This window comes from Helianthus annuus, chromosome 16, assembly GCF_002127325.2.
Source record: "Helianthus annuus cultivar XRQ/B chromosome 16, HanXRQr2.0-SUNRISE, whole genome shotgun sequence".
In the NCBI taxonomy this organism is placed as follows: domain Eukaryota; kingdom Viridiplantae; phylum Streptophyta; class Magnoliopsida; order Asterales; family Asteraceae; genus Helianthus; species Helianthus annuus.
The window spans coordinates 3,519,855-3,537,736 of NC_035448.2; the positions used below are offsets into that span (position 1 = coordinate 3,519,855).

Here is a 17,882-nt window from a genome sequence, read left to right on the forward strand (position 1 = left end):
GTTATTTTCACGAAATTAGTAAAATAACGTTAAAATTAGAGCACTTTCACTTTTGTCCCCGACATTCCGCACATATATACATTATATGAGCATACCGCAAGCGGGGTAATTATCAAAATTACTCTACAAATTTATCAAACAATATACAATTCAAAAAAAAAAAACACTACAAGACCAAAATTACTCTACAAGATCATTTGTACAGTAATTATAATACTCTAAAAAATTATCCTACATGATCAAAATTACCTTACAAGATCAAAGTTACCCTACAAGATCATTTGTAGAGTAATACTCTACAAGATCAAAATTACCTCACAAGATCATTTTAAAAAATTACCGTACAAAATCATTTGTAGGGTAATTTTGATAATTACTCTACAAGTAAATGATTACGAAAATGTCATCGAGTTTCTTTTTTACATTTTCACCCTATTTATACGTTTTGTATGAATAAAGTATAAGGTATTTGTATTTGATCTTTTGCCTATATATTTTATATTTTGTGTATTTATTAGAACGTGAGCATATATACATGCCGTTGATTAATAAACATATCCACTGAACGTGAGCATGTGTACATGCCGTTGATTAGTAAACATATCCACTTGCTAATTATATTGAAAGTCAACTTCATTTTAATATATAGGTTTACTAGGTTATCACCCGCGAACTTCGCGGGTCGGAAAATTTATTCTACATTATCATAAAGTGTATAAATAGTACAAATACAAAAGTAACACATTACATAAATTACTTATTCACCAAGTGAAAATATAGTTAAAATCCATTGAAGTATAAAACATTATATCTTTTACTTTGATTAAGAATTAAGGTGTCTCCAGACAAACAACAGTTACTCTTTCTTAGAGCCATCTAGATTTTTTTGTTGCGGCCATCACTATAGATCTGCAAATTAAAAGACAAATGTTAAATAACATCACAAAGTAACAAAGGTCCCAGTGAAAAATATGTAAAGATGTGCATATTTTCCTAATATTCACAGGTATATATTCTATTAATTGATAGACCAACTTTTAATAAACCCATATCTTATTCTCTTATATGTATCATGTATGTACTAATAATTATCACCCGTGAATACTCACGGGTTGGAGTATTTAAATTTTATTAAACACAACCGTAGATATATAGATTATCACCTGTAACACGGGCTGGGCCATTTAAACAGGTTAAATGAGTAGGCATATCCCATTATTCATCCTTGGCCTCTATTAGTAAGTGAATTTATTTGCATACCGGAGAGATATAAATTGAAAGTCAACGTTATTAGAATTGGATAAGCATATAGGCTACGTCTAAAGTTGTAAAAATTAAAATGGGTCAAAACGTGTTTGGGTTGACCCATTGATGCGAACCATGATTTAAATCACAAGTTCACAACCAAAATCGACCCATCCATATGCAAACGATTCTTTTTCCCACTTGTTTGAAAGGGTTTTTTTTTTTTTGGTTTAAGAAGAAAAGCCAAATATGATGGTCCAAAGACGATAACTTGTTTAGCTTCACTAAACTTGTTGAACTTCATTGAAAATAAATCATGAAGGCCCATACTTGCAGTTTAGTATGTGGTAGAGGCAAGATGCACGAGTTGCGTAAAGAGTTGCAATGGGCCAACTTTTTGCAAGGGTCGAAACAACCATGTCAGCTTGAGTCGGCCCACTCACACTTGCCCATTTAAATTGTTTTTATAGATTATGAATGCGGGTGAGACTCTTTCTTCAATTTCCCAGCTTCTAGTCATTCTCTACATAATCCCCAAATTCAAAAATGACCCGCATACGAAAAACACAACAATAACTTCACCCATTATTTTTTTTAATAGTAATAATAGTAGTAGTATATTATAATATTAGGTTACTAGAAAGCGAAAGGTGTGTACTTAAATTTATGACGAATGTCTTTACACCTTCATCCTAAGAAAGCAATAAGGGAAGTTCTTTTTTTCCGGCAGCCTCAAATACAGAATGACATGGGTTGGTGTGAGGATAAGGCTTGTGAACCTGACTTTTAACAGAGGATTGTATGATAATGATGGGAAAGTTTAACTGCACAACATATCATGATAAAAACAACGATCATAAGTTTGCATGAATTTCACTTCATTTGTGGAGAGCCGATCAGAAAACATAGCAATTAATATAAGAATATAAAAACTTCAATCAATCCTTTTCAAATACGGTATTTGGATATTTTAAATGAAAACTTGGAGGCTGAAAGCATACCTTCTCAACTTATAAGGATGAAACCAATCACCATTAATAAAGGATAAACACCTGTTAATTGAGATGACAAAAGAGCATTAAATAGATCATTTGTTATGTTAATCCATAGTTCTGAAATCCTAAGGCTCCAAAATAACCAAATAATCACCAGATGCAAAAACAAAACCTTTAACAATTTCAAATTTAATAAGGCCAGAATATGTGTACTCCCAAAACTAACTAACGAAATTGAACCAAAATAAATAAAAAAAGATCACCAAATTGAACCAAAAGAAATTAAATAAACCCTCACCAAATCGAACCAACGAATATCCCGGCACCGTCGCCTGTGTTCGTCTCACATATTTGAAATACGAATCGCAATTTCACATCGGTAAACATCAAAAAGTTCATGTTTCTTGGATTGTGATTTTTTTAAACCCTAAACGATGAACAAATGAATAAATCTGAAACATAAATCATATGATTCAAAGTAACATCATGTTCTATACTTGAACTTCTAACCTAGATACAAACAAAAATGAAAAAGCTTACAGAGTAATAAACGTAAAGTATACCTCACGCAATATAAAAAATAGTTTACTATATGCAACAAATCAATGATAAACCAAATACCTTGAAATCGATGGAGATGAGTGAGAAATTGATGGGGAGAGAAACCTTGAAGCCGACTGAAGAAGATTAGGGTTGAAGCCGATCAATTGACAAAGAAGTGGCGGTGATACGGTGGTGTGAAACCACCATAGCATCATATCCGATTTTTCAGGCGACCACCACCACCATTTCTGATCATCGTGGCCAGCAAATCTGAACCAAGAAATACACCACAACAACGAATTAGACAACTATTAGAACGAATAAATTTAATTGAAAGAAAATTTGGTAGATTGAACATACCCGATGCTTGTTCGAACAGGAACCAGAACCAGGATGGAGTATGGATCAGAGGCAGAACGTAGATGGAGGCTCTATCTAGGGTTTTGGAGAACAATATATAAGATCCATTTTGGGTGACCCGAATTGAATATTCCAACCCAAATAAAAAACGGATCCCGCTTGTAATTGATGAGAGTTAATAATATGCATTCCCACCTAAATCCTCCACCATAACATGCCACCTTAGCAAATGGTTCCACCATCACATGCCACATAGCCCAAATCCTTTTCATTTATTAATATATATAGATGTATTTAATTATTAGAACCTGAGCTTCGTTGACTAATTTGACTTTCTAAACGGATAACCATGTTGATACTTTTAAAACTTTTTGTCCATGCTACAAGCAAGAAATTACTACAAATTGGTGTTGAAATTAAAAATATTTTGAAACCAAAATTCATTCCCGTTAAAGATATATACTTGAGGTTAAAAATGGAATATCTAGAAACTTGAAGAAGCAAGACCTGAGATAGGGTGGTGTTTGAGGTGGTTACGGACCCGTGATGGGCAATAGAAGCTTCTAAAGGTTCCTTGATTCACAGCCAAGAACATAACCTTGAAAAACATGAAGAGCTAGTATAAAATAACTTTGTATATAAATTACATAAATAAAAAAATTAAACAGTTAGATATAAGGGCTAATCACAAGAATAGCCAAAACTTAGTTAAAATTTCAAAAATAGCCAGTTGACACTAGGGATGGGCAAATCCCGATCCCGATACCATACCTTCCCGATACCGACAAATCCCGATCCCGAATTTTGTGAAAACTAGGTACCGATACCGAAATACGTCGGTTCGGTACGGTATCGGTATGGTGTCGGTATTTTGAGGGTAAAATTCGGTATTATACCGATACCATACCGTACCGATACCGTAAAAACCTAAAAGTGGATACCGAAACCGGTACCGAAACCGCTTCGGTATGGTATTATCTGGATCGGGATGGGATCGGGATGGGATCGGTATTTGACACCACTTGCTCATCCCTAGTTGACACCCCATAAAATGAGCTTTCACGAATTCCCACGCGGCTCAAATTAAAAGTTAAGAACTTTCCTCATAATCAATCACCTTTTGCCACGTGTGCTGCTGTCATCACCATGTTCCCTCAGTCTCTCTCTCTCTCTCTTTCATCTTGTCTGTTATCTTGTTCGCGTTCTGTCCATAGAGACCAGCTCTACTTTGTCTCTTGCTTAAACCTACTTCACTCATCAAGTTCACCTGCTGTGTAAACTCAATTTTTATGTATGTGGGAACGGAAACAACAAAACCCCAAAATTCTTTAAACCCCAACTCCATCGCCAACTCTACTTTGTCTCTTGCTAAAGCTATGGCTGCTGAGTGGTGGTTTAAAGTGGTGGTTGTGGTGGGTAGAGAATGGGGGGTGGAGGGTGGTGGTGCTCGGTGAGGGTGGTGGTTGGTTGCAGGGTGGTGGTGGTTTACGGTGGTGGTTGTGGTGGGTGGAGGGTGGTGGTTGTGGTGGGTGGAGGGTGGTGGTTGGTTGCAGGGTGGTGATGGTTTACGGTGGTGGTTGTGGAGGGTGGTGCTGCTCGGTGAGGGTGGTGGTTGCAGGCGTGACGTAGAGTCGACGACGGTGCTGCTGCGGTTGTATCTGTTGATGCCGCCATTAATGGTGGTAATGAAGGTTTGGTGCATGCATTCTCTGAGTGGGTAGGAACGAGTTGTCACATCTTTGGCAAATGTAAATGACCAGATGACAGACAAATAATAATCAGCAGCACAAGATGACAGGATGACAAACAAGATGAGAGAGAGAGAGAGACTAAGGGAACATGGTGATGACAGCAACACGCGTGGCAAAAGGTGACTGGTCATGGGGAATTTCTTAACTTTTAATTTAAGCCGCGTGGGAATTCGTGAAAGCACATTTTATGAGGTGTCAACTGGCTATTTTTGAAATTTTGACCAAGTCTTGGCTATTCTCGTGATTAGCCCTAGATATAAATGTTTAATAAAATAATTGTATCTTATAAATTACACTGAATATTTAGACTTCAAATATTCCTTTCCCTCGAATTAAGGAATTATTCCTATGCTCAAATTAAGCAAGGTATTTCTTACTCTCAAATTAAGCAAGGTATTTTTTAAATGGAAAATGAAGTATGAATTATTACCTATATATTAAAACTGGTAGGAATACCCGCGCTACGTTGTGGGGTTTCGGTCGATATCTATTTTGGTTCAGTACATCAACCGAAAAAATATGCTCAAAAGAAGCACGTAAGAAAAATAGTTACGGCGTGTTGTGCCGGTGTCGAAACGTAAAGTGACTTGAATTTATAGCGTTTAATGAAAACGTATTATATTTTACTCGACGTGTTTCCGAACAAAATTTATGTCAAAACGTAGACCAATTGAACATATACATAAAAATAAGCATGAAACGTATTATATTTTAACCTGCTCTTTTATAGAAATTTTTTTGCATCAAAACGTAAACCAACAAAAAATATACATAATAATAAGCATAAGAAATATATTATATTTGACCCAACTTATTAACGGGAAAAATTTACGTCTAAACGTAAATCAATTTAAATTTATAGAAACACGTACATAAAATAAACACGTAAAACTTCATTACCTAATTTTTAAAAAGTTAAGAGGTTAAAATTGTTAACAGTGAAAGTTAAAGAGATAAAAGTTAAAAAAAAAAATAAAGAAAAAAAGAAAAGGTCAAAAAGCAACAAAAAAAAAGAATTCTACTGTACATGTCCTTCGAAAATGTTAGGATATAGAATTTGAATGGTTGGGTTGGGCCGGTTCCCTCCTTGTGAGTTCGTCGGTTCGACTCCCGGTTGTGGCACTATGGGGGGGGATGTCCCTATGATGGATCGCTTCTACCGAGGCATGGTTCGATCCGGAGGGCAACCCGGTTTTCACCCAGCTGTTACCCCAGCGGCTTTACTCGTGTGGGGACAGTATGGTTTCCGGGCGAAGGTCAGTTCCCGTACGCGGCCGGGCCCCGATAGAACATCGCGTCCGCAACACGGACTGAACGGGGATTGTATTTGACAAGAACCCGGTGACCTATAGGTCCTGTACATAGAAAGTCACCCTGAATAAAATTGAAGACAATAAACAGTAACATAATTTGAAGACAATGAACAGTAACATTATTAAAGGGATTAACAAATGGTATCCGGTACTGGTACCAGTACCAAATTTATCAAACCGGGTATATTTTCGGTACTGAATCGGTACCAACTACATTTTCGGTATCGGTTTGGCACCGGTATTCACCGGTTTTTACCCTCAAATACCGGTACCGTACCAGTACCGACCGGTACCGAACCGTACCGTGCCAGGTATATTCGGTACCGGTACCCACTTTTAGGGATTTTTGGTACCGAGTTCACCAAATCCTGTAACAACGTAGCAACGCAAGTAATTGCACCGTTTAGATTACTTTTCATACACAACCCAATGGATAGTAACATCATCAAGGGGATGAGCATGGTATCGGGTACCGGTACTGGTATCAAATTTACCAAACTGGGTATATTTTCAGTACCGAATGGTACCGACTTTTGACATTTTCGGTATCGGTTCGGCACCCTCACCGGTTTTTACCCTCAAATACCATACCGTATGGTACCGAGCATTTTCGGTGCCAGTACCTAATTTCGATGATTTTCCGGATTGGTACTTTTGGTGCTGTTACCTGTACAGAGCTCATCCATATTTTAACATGTTAGTAACGTAATAACTAAACTGAAAACAACCGAATTTCCAACGTGTAGGACGTGTGGGTCCTATTATTATATATTAGATTATTTAAAATCGCTTTTTTAGGACGAATTGACTATCATTACCACGTCATTTTTATTTGTGTTTTGATATTCGGTATCTGCTTGCCGTTGCCGACACGTGTTTCGTAGACATTAGGTCCCCACCGCAACGCGCAGACGGAAAATCAACTAGTTGTTATTAAAAATTATCTGTTACACAGTCTGAAAAAAAAGGTTGTGATTATATGGTTGATTTTATATTTTCTTAATTTTCATATACCAATTTAACTTCACCGATAAAAGGTTCACTAAAATAATAACAGTGATTAATCTCACAAGAAAAGAAATGAACACAGGAATTTTTGAGATTATACCGAATTAGAGATATCTAATTATTTACTAGCGGGAAACCCGCGCGTTGCGGCGGAGTCGATAATATACGCTAGAAATGGTTACAAGTGTAGCAAAATATGATAAGGATATGAATGCTAGCTCACCCTAATGTCACATTTTTTTGGCAGACTACTTATAGCCTTAACAAAGGAAATTTAGGCCGAAAATGCACTATTAAGTAAAACATGACAAGGGAGTGCTAGGGTTGTGATTTTAAGGGTGTGCATAAGTTGTTGAACCAAACCGCGAATCGAACCGAATTGCCCCGTGCAACCCATATCGCCTATGAAACTTACAAGTAGTTACTATGAAATAGACCTGGCAAACGGGTTGGTTCGGGTCGGGTCGGGTCATGGGTCAAAACGGGTTCGGGTCAAAACGGGTCAATTACAAAAAAGGGTTGTTTTGGTTCGGGTCGAAACGGGTTCGGGTCGGAACGGGTTCGGGTCAGAACGGGTTCGGGTTGAAACGGGTCCGGGTCAGAACGGGTTTCGGGTCGGGTCGGGTTGGTTAAAAATTGCTTTCTTTCACGTCTAAGTTAGAAAAATGAATAGATTTGGTTAGCCGAACACTAATGTTCAAAGCTAATTTCTTTTTGTTGATTTCATGAGTAGATTTGCTTTCTTTCAAGTCTAATAACATCATTCTGTACTAAAATACTAAAGTTTCACAACAATATTGGCCAACTAAAAACGTTGATCATATCAGCCAGAACACACGCATATCTCCCTCTCTCTATATGAAATAAAGAATACAGACAAAGAAACAAAAACGAAAGAATCGCCACCAACTGCCATTCACGAAAGAATCGGCCTAAAATCCGTTGCGATCCGAAATCCGTCCCGTGCGGAAACTCGTGTCGGCCTAAAACCCGTTGCGATCCGAAACCCATCCCGTGCGGAAACTCGTGTCGGCCTAATACCCGTTGCGATCCGAAACCCGTCCCGTGCGGAAACTCGTGTCGGCCTAAAACCCGTTGCTATCCGAAACCCGTCTCATGCGGAAACTCGTGTCGGCCTAAACACCCTTTCACAATATCATCAATATACGTAAAATCACGCGCGACCGTCTTGTGATTCGCCACCTCAAAAACCGGTATCACCTTCCCTTTCAGTATATCTTTTGTGAAGAAAAAATACGCCATATCGGGCCCAACCCACAACCCGTAAACAGTAAAAAACTGCAACCCGGTTAACAACAGCCCGTAAATATGATTATAAGTATGCGCGATTTCCTCGCCCGCCTTTTTCGTTGCCCCGTAGAAGCTAGCGGGCTGGTTGGTTCGGTCTTTCTCTGAAAACGAGATTTTCGTGTTTAACCCGTTGACCGAACTCAACGACGTGCACACGATCGCGGGCTGCGGGTTCCCGGTTTTACAGATTTCTAACAGATTAACGAACCCGGTTATGTTGTTATGACGCACACTTTAACAAATATCATATTTTATATAACTAATAGCTGCATACATTGTAAAGAAGATAAAAGCATGTTGCAATTATTCCATAGTTATAACTAAATCTGACAAGAGCTCCATACTACTGGAGATGAAAATATGACTACTTTCATTGAGAACTTTTATCGAACACTTGGTGACAAAAATATACAAAAACAATGCTTTTAATTTGCATTGTTTTGGCTTGACTTTACGTAGAGATTGGACAAAAAATCAAACCTGGATTCAAAGGGGTTGATGGAGATTTGGACAATCATTCAACAGTTGCTGATTGTTCAATAAAACTGGTTGGAATTTCAGTTCTATTCCTCTCCAGATTATGATCTATGAAACAAGGGGAGTCGTGCCAGTTGTACGGCGTGTAGAAGGTGGTTGAACCCCAGATCCCGGCTTGTCTCCGGTGAGAATAGCAAAGAAGGGAAACAGCGTGGGTCAATTTCACCATCAATCTTGATGAAGACAGAGCTAAGCAACCCGTTCTCAGAAAACCTAAACAACCCGTTCCAACCCGTTCTTTTTATATCCTCAACCCAAGTTGACCCGTAATTATGTCCCTTTGTTTTAAAATTAACCCAGTCTGACCCTTGGACTTGTATCACTTAACCCAAAACCACCCATAAAGGTTTATAAAGGGTCAAAAATGACCCATTCCAAAGCTCTTGGGTCGGGATTGACACCCCTACTATGAAACCTACCGTCTGTGTGTTTTCCAGCAGTTTTAGCAACTACACACATCTCGGTTCCGGCAGCTTGAATAGTTGAGACTGTAATGAAGAATTAGGTATTGAAATTGTAACAAACAGTGTAGAAGATGAACAGATAAGGTCGTTCTATATATGTTTGATGAAATGCCAACTAGAATAATACCTAAAAAAATGAAAAAGGTAGTGCAAGAGCCTTTTTTATGATAGAATTAATATGGCATAAATGCATCCATACATTTGCACAAGACTCATTTTTTTATATTAGAAAACCAACAGGAAATGAGTAGAATCATAGTTTGGATGAATTAAAGATTACTTGATGTGGGTCCAGAACCATATACATGAAATGTGGGTATTAAGGTCTAGAATTAAGCGTTTAAATCCAGGGGCGGATTTAGAGGCTATTTACGGGTTCCCATGAACCCAGTCGATTTGGGAAAAAACATTTTTTTGTAGTGTAAACCTTTTATGATTTGGAAAAAAACGTTTTTTTGTAGTGTAAACCTTGTATGATTTGGAAAAAGGAACCCAGTGAAAAAACTGGCTGGATCTGCCACTGTTTAAATCCAAAATCATGAAATTGTTATACTCAAAATGGCTCTAAAAAACCCAGTCTACTACCAACCAAGTGATTGGATGCCGCTAAAAGAAACCCTACCAAAACCCAAATGACCAACTTTATACAATTCTAACCAAACCCTTTCTACTTCATACCTTGCACTGTACTTAGGGTGGGCGGTGTGGTTTGCGGGGACTTCATCAGGGATGGGGAGTCACCGATCGGTGACCACACCTAGTGTTTGAGTAGGAAAGAGGGAAAGAAATCGGTGACTATTCACCGAAGGTGGAGAAGGAGTGATGGAGGAGAGAGAGAGAGAGGAGAGAGGAGAGAAAAAACAATCAAAATTTTTTATTTTTTAACCTACTCAAACACCCTAGAGTGATTAATCATATCTAGTGATTGAGTGCAAAATAGGGAGTGGAATGGAGAGTTGACATGGCATAATATTATCGGGTAGAGAATCACTCAATCACCCTAGAGTGATTAACCATACCCCACCCTTAGGGTATACGGGGCACTCTCGGTGACCCCATTCGGTGACCCATGTCCCCGAGCGGGAACACCGCCGCCATCAACGCAGGGACCCTAATCGGGGATGGATTTCGGTGTGTGTTCACCGCATGAAGAGAGAGAGAGGGAGAGGGCGGCCTACCATTGATTCAACCAATCAAGTATTTCCCCCCCTTAAAAAAAAAAAAAAAAAAAAAAAAAAAAAAAGTCCTCTAAGAGGGGAGTGCCGCCATCAAATTGAGAGTGTGAGGGAAGTTAACGTAACATAACCTGATTGGGTATGTGTAAGAGAGGGGACTCCCCTCTTATGGGAGTGCCCCGTGCCCCGCTCACCCTTACAACTTCCTAATTCAATGGCTCCATTCTCTCCCTGCTCCCTTCTTGAACTCCCATATTTATCTTCATGTTTAATGAGTTTCTTTTTCTTGTTTTTATTACCCAAACATTTCCTCCCCATCATCCATGGAAGCTTAAGAAATGTGAGCGTAAAGATGTTGACAACGGCGCACGGGCAGCAACTCACTGAAACGCACTCGGCGATCGAAAACTTGTATTTTTTTCCAATTTAGTTCCAAATATTTTGAGAGCAAGTAGCCTGGCAACATACAAAAGATATACTATTATTAGTTTTGATATGATATATGATAAATATGTATTATTAACTTTAAATAGTCAATCTCAATATACTTAACAGATGAAAATTATTAGAAACAAATAAAAAGCTAAAGCAAATGTTTTTTCTGCACTTCATATATAGATGCCCACCCGCCACACCTATCCAATTTCAATCATAGATACAAATAATTAGTAATTGGCAACCAAGAACACAAATAACCAATAATTGATCTCTATCAGAAATGCTCAAAGTTGGATTCATCTATGATAGATAATAAACGAACGGAAGTCGGTGACTCACCACAAACAACCCGAAACACTCAAGTGACCCGCCGCCAAGTCATGCCCACCACCGACACCAAAGCACTATAAATTGTAATTACTTAACTTTTGCATGTATCCTTGGGAAATGCTTTATAATATAGTATATAGATAGATAAAGTTAATTGCCCGGATAGTCAAGTAGTTTGCCATTTGTTCATCTTCAGTTTGAAATGTGGTTTGTCCGTTTGTTACTCGAATAGTCCCTTGACTGGATGACCGTTAGTTTGTCCAGTTAAGTTTATATAAAATAACTAAACTACCCTTAATATATTAAAAGAGTTAAATGCCATTTTAGTCCCTGTGGTTTGGGCCATTTTGCCAGTTTAGTCCAAAGGTTTCATTTTTAACCTGTGGGTCCAAAAAGGTTTCACAGTTGCCATTTTAGTCCACTTGGTTAACTTCATCCATGTTTTCTGTTAACGAGAAGGCCAATTCGGTCATTTTATATGGCTGAATTGCCCTTTTAGTTAACAGAATTACATACAAAATGACCGAATTGGCCTTCTCGTTAACAGAAAAAATAGATGAAGTTAACCAAGTGGACTAAAATGGCAACAGTGAAACCTTTTTAGACCCACATGTTAAAAATGAAACCTTTGGACTAAACTGGCAAAATAGTCCAAACCACAGGGACTAAAATGGCATTTAACTCTATATTAAAATTAACAATTACCAATTAAAACATTAAACAAATTTAAAATAGTCAAGTGCATGGGGCCCACCCAAACCCCCTCATCCAATCAGCTTCTCCAGCCATCTTTGTGGGACCCACCCACAACCACCACCATCTTCAAACTCTCAACAGCCTCCTCCAACGCCGCCCAAGAACTCCGATCACCACCTTTGACAACACCGTCAACCACTTATGTGGGAGAAATACTGAAACCCGACCACCGTTTTCATTGCCCACAACTGTCTCTTGATATATTTTAGGGTACGATGTTGGCTGGTTATGCACAAACGAAACACTATGGCCAGTGTTTGAGTCTATATGATCAGATGCTTGTTCTAAGTGTTCCTCATGACTACGTGTCATTAGTTTCTGTTCTCTCGGCTTGTGGACAAATGGGAAAGCTGGAAAAAGGGAAACAGGCAGTTGCGAAACCAGAACGATTTAGTTAGGGGTTCAGCATAAGTTTATATTCTATACCAGTTCAAATTAGGGGGTCCATCTCTAAGTTTGTTCTTCAAAAACTCAAAATTTATAAATAAAAATTCAAAAAGTTCCGGTGGTCGGAGGGTCAACGGACCCTCTTGACCCCCCTCTGGTTCCGCCCCAGGAAACAAGTGCATGATCATATCAGACATAGTAGAATTTAAATAGACTCTTTCTTGTGTACTGCATTAGTGGAATTCTACGCGAAATGTGGGTGCATAGAAACTGCTAGAGGGATATCCAAATCTATCCCTTAAAAGAATCTATTCACTTCGAATGCAGTGTTTGTTGGGTTAGCTATGTACGGTTATGGTCAAATGTTACTGAGTTATTTCTCCAAAATGGTTAAGAACAGAGTTAAACCGGACAGGGTGACCTTTCTTGGTGTCATGGTGGGGTGCAGCTACTAACGAAGCATGACGACTTTTTGGTGAGATGGGGTCGGTTTATGGAGTTCCTAAAGAACTCAAACATTACGAGTGCATGCCCGATCTACTTGAACGTGCCGGTTTGATAAAAGAAGCAATGGACATGATCGAGGGTATGCCAATGTCGAGTGATGTTTTTGTTTGGGGGAGTTTGCTTGGAGGGTGTAGGCATGAGTTTATTGCAGGTGATGAATTGCATCCTCAATCTGATGAGATATATTCGGTTTTAAATAGTATTGGTCAACAGGGGCGGATGTACATAGATATAAAGGGTAGCCTCCGCTACGGCTTGGCGCTCTGGCGGTAATGTAAAATTAGTATAAATTTTGGAGAAATTTGACGTTTTTTTTTATTTCGTTACCACTTATTTATAAAACGTTACCGCTTGACGCGAATTCTAGATCCGCCACTGTTGGTCAACACCAATTTTAAATGCAACTTTAGGGTCAATTTATAACGTTGATTCTCTTATTCTTAAACAAGTACTAGTTATGTAAATCCTAAGTAAACAGCTTATATGTTGTCACATTACTATAGATGTCATCACTAATTGAAATCATGGTTCTTCTTTCTATGAAACTATGCTTATTGTCTATAACTATTGTCTATAACTATTGTCTATCAAATGTCGGTGGAATAGGAAAATTTCAACGTGTTAGAGATTGACACCACTCTTTCTTAGTCTTACAACTTTGGTCCCTCAACAGATTTTAAAGTTGGCTTTTAGACATATTTCCATTTACTGGCTTTTCACTTTTGGCTTCATTTGTAAGTATTTAGAGAGAGAAAGGAAGGCGGCCGGTGCCAGGCACTACGAGATGGTGTTCTTTCTTACTCTCGAAGCACTGCTACGGTAGTGGCGAATGGTCGATCCAAGGTCTGACTTCAGTACCATCCTTCCGTCTTCAACCTTCGTCGCCGGAAACCTAACTTGTCGGGGCCTCTTTTCGGTGGTGTAAACATCGCCTGAAACCTCCATCACCATGGCCCTCTGTTTCCTACGCAGGCGTAAGTGATTGTGTCCACCAGCGGCGCCGCTGTTCACCAACAACTGATTCCGTTCGAAACCCCAACCATTATCATCCTCATGCAATGTGATTTGGGGAAAGATGAAGATGGCGACGGTGGCGGTTTTGTGGTGGTGGCATTATTGATGGTGGTTGTAGAGAGACTTACTAGGATGGTATGCTGCTTTTCAACAAAAAGCCAAGAAAACCATGGGTTTGCATTATTGTCTATAGGTTTTCTTTGAAGAACACAGATAAAGCACGTGACCTGTTGTACAAAACTTGAATTTTTAATAAGTTTAAAATTAACCGGCTACTTCAACTATTAATTGTATAAATAATTACAATATAACGTAAATGAAAAGGTTAAAGAACAAATAAGTATAATAAATATTAATCAATTACGTATTGTAATTACTTTATCAAATTTACGAAACAATGAAATATAACCAAGACACATCGATGTGGGCCTTTGCTAAATAACAAGTTTTCTAATAGTAATAAAAAAAATTGGTAACAAACAAGTTAGCAAGAGCATAGTAGGTCATGTTGTATTATGTATTTTCATTTACTTATTTTTTTTTAGAAAAAGTTAGATTAACTAATAGCATGTTAACGAAATTTATGATATGAACCAATAACTTATAACTTTTAACAATACTTCAGTATAAATTCTTTTGCTGAGTTCAATAATAATAATTTAATACCAACGTGACTTAACTGTTTACTAAAGTTTAAAATATGTTTTATAAAATTTCGTCTTTACTGTTTTAACGAGTTTCTTTTTATCAGCGTCACGATGGAGCCTACTGCCACAACGCAAGATCAATAACACTAAAAGTTTCACTAAAATTTGTACTTAAAATTGAAAAGGTCATGTATGATTTATTTATTTATCATGACAACTTCATTTTTTGGGTTTTATATTTTAATTGCTATACTGAGTGAGTGTCTGTATTAAACCGATATCATAATGAACCGAATCGCTATCGACTGAACTTTCGCCGCAACGCGGTGAGGGAATCCACTAGTTCAAAATATAAGCACTGTAATTTTATTTCGACAAAGAATTAATATTTAAACGCTGTAGAACTGCAAGCCACATATGAAGGGGTATGGTCCCAAATCTCGCACCGAAATAGTCACGAGTGACCATCACCTTTATCAAATACTCCCACAGGCAAGAACTTATCTGCGTTCGTGTGTACACACACGAACACAAGTACCGAATCCAATTGGTCAAGTGATGAGAAGACTTACCTTGTATATGAAAATGGATGTTGCACATCGTGATGCGGCTTAGCATCGTATGCTATGAACATTTTCGTCACGGCAAGGAATAAGGTAACAGCAGTTACCGCGTATGGCGATGCGGCTCCGCACCGCATCCCATAAACATCTTCGTCTAACCAAGGGACGTGGAAACAACAGCGGTCACCGTAGATAGCGATGTGGCCTAGCACCGCATCCTATTGACGACGCAAGTGGGACTGACACCTTGACTCATGTAGCCAAAACAGCAAGTGGCACTGAATACAGTCATCTGTCAGCCCATACGTAAACGACACTGGTACACAGACTGACAACCACAGTGGGACGTGGCATCACCTCCGTGACCGACAAGCCTGCACACCTGCAAGGGGCTGCGCGTTGTCAGTCTAGCCGCTCTGTTACCCTCCTTCACTACTCGGCTATAAATACCCATCCCGGAGCAGGTTTAAGGTATCGCTTATCAAACTCTCTCACTCTTACTACGATCACACATTTTACTCTCAAGCAAATTACTGTTTCTCACGCCAGAGTGTGGTAACAAGGAGCACCACCCACCCCATCCTCCTTGTTACGAGTCATGGTATGTTTTCCTTGTGCAGGAGACAGATTAGCGGACGATCCAGTCACCGATCTTCGGAAAGAAAGGATTAACCTTACTTGACAAGACTAGTGAATTAACCTCCCTTGGTTAACCACTATTTCACCAACATGCTAATCCGGTCAGTTTGTATCGGTCGTTTAATATGTTCAATAATTGATAAGAGGTTTTTGTAACTTAAATTATTTTCATAGAAATGAAATAACGTTTTTGATCTGTCACAACCCTCAAACTTCATGATGCATCCTAATAAATCTTATGATATATTCTCACAGATCTTATAAATATGCATCAAAAAGCATGTTCTTAAGGCTTCATAATACTTGTTTTGTCACAAGAGATGATTGTATCATTTATTTTTTCCATTTTAATGTCACGGTTATTTATGCACCAAACTTATTTATAACAAGTGATTTATACAGAACTAAACTTATAAAACTTTATCTTTGAAGTCTACAATGAAACGAGTGAATTTATGACATCGGGTATTTATCCTTTTTCATCGAAAGTAAGGGGCAAGCACCTCTTCCTCAAAAATCTCAAATGGATAGGCTATTATTGGTTCGTTTGAAGGGGTTGCCGGTTTGTGGCAGCTTTATCTTTGATGATGGCGGTTGAGGATTTTGTTTTGTTTTTGCGTTGTTTTGTCTACTAGATCTTTTTCATGATGTATAGTAGGCTAGGTTATGGGGTGTCATAGATACTTTGTTTTGCTTTGTCTTACATATATGGGGCATGTCCTATATATGAACTAGTGTGGAACACATCCTCACTACTTGTACTTATTTGCGATTGAACTTAATAAAATCACCGGGGTAACCCTTTACCCAAAAAAAACTTATAAAACTTTATCTTTTATATATAAATTTAAGCTTTAATATATTAAAGTTCCTAAACCTTTTCTTAAACAAAAGTGGCTTATACAAACTAGTGTTATTAAATCCGCGCGTTGCGCGGTGGGTGGGTATCAGTTCGTTTAATTACAGTACTCACATTCGTTATAGCAACCAAAAGAGAAAAAAATCATGATATGACTAAAAATATACCAACACAGCGGGAATTTGATCGGTATCGGTTTATTTTGTTACGTCACCTACACTAATTACAGCAACCCATAGAGAAAAAAAATCTTGATATGATCAAAAAATACGGACACGTGAATTACATCGATAAAAAACAAACGCAAGTTACATAAGACTATGGGGTATGGGGCGGGGGTTGGGTACAAACGCCCACGTCACCACCCCGGGTGAGCTTGGGTTTCGGCGTGGCCCGTTAAGCGGGGGTTTCAGCCCGAGCGTTGGGCGGGGCTACGAACATGACATGACGGAACCTCGTTAGCCAGGAGCACTAGCCCTTTGAAATTGGTTTTTTTTCCACGCCACCCCAGCCACGCCCCACCATACCCCTTTGAAATTGGCTTTTGGTCTTGGGTGCCACATACTCCACGTGTCGAACCATGCCCCCAACTCACGCCCCACGATACGCCACGGTCTAAGATATATAAAAGAACCACATAACATATGTAAAAAACCATAACACATGTAAAAAAACCACTAAATACCACATATAAAAAAAATTAAAAGCAAATATACTGTTCATTCAGTTTGTGTTTTATTAGTATATAATATAATGTTGGACATGAATAGATGACATAAATTTATTTAAAATAATTTTAGATAATAATAATTTAGTGCTCTACAAATCAAAATAGCATATATTTTGTTAATAAAATTTAGTGCTCTACAAATCAAAATAGCATATAGTTTGTTAGTAAAAATAAATTTTGTAAAACTCACATAAAAGCTCAGGTTAGGCAACAACTTAAAATTACACAAGAGGTAATTAGAATTTTCCGTAACAAATCCGGTCCAAGAGCATTTACAATGAAAACCTTAAAAATACATGAGGGGGCTTAG

The 17,882-nt window shown here is 38.3% G+C and overlaps 1 protein-coding gene across 1 annotated transcript; it reads right to left on the minus strand.

The window, feature by feature from the left end:
* Positions 1-10,108: 10,108 nt before the first annotated feature.
* LOC118488058 lies at positions 10,109-12,538 on the minus strand. Its single transcript, XM_035985136.1, has 3 exons — positions 12,299-12,538; positions 10,897-11,110; positions 10,109-10,245 (listed from the first exon to the last, which is right to left on the minus strand). The coding sequence occupies exons 1-3, from the start codon at positions 12,536-12,538 to the stop codon at positions 10,109-10,111; spliced, it is 591 nt and encodes a 196-aa protein (XP_035841029.1).
* Between the last annotated feature and the right edge of the window lie 5,344 nt (positions 12,539-17,882).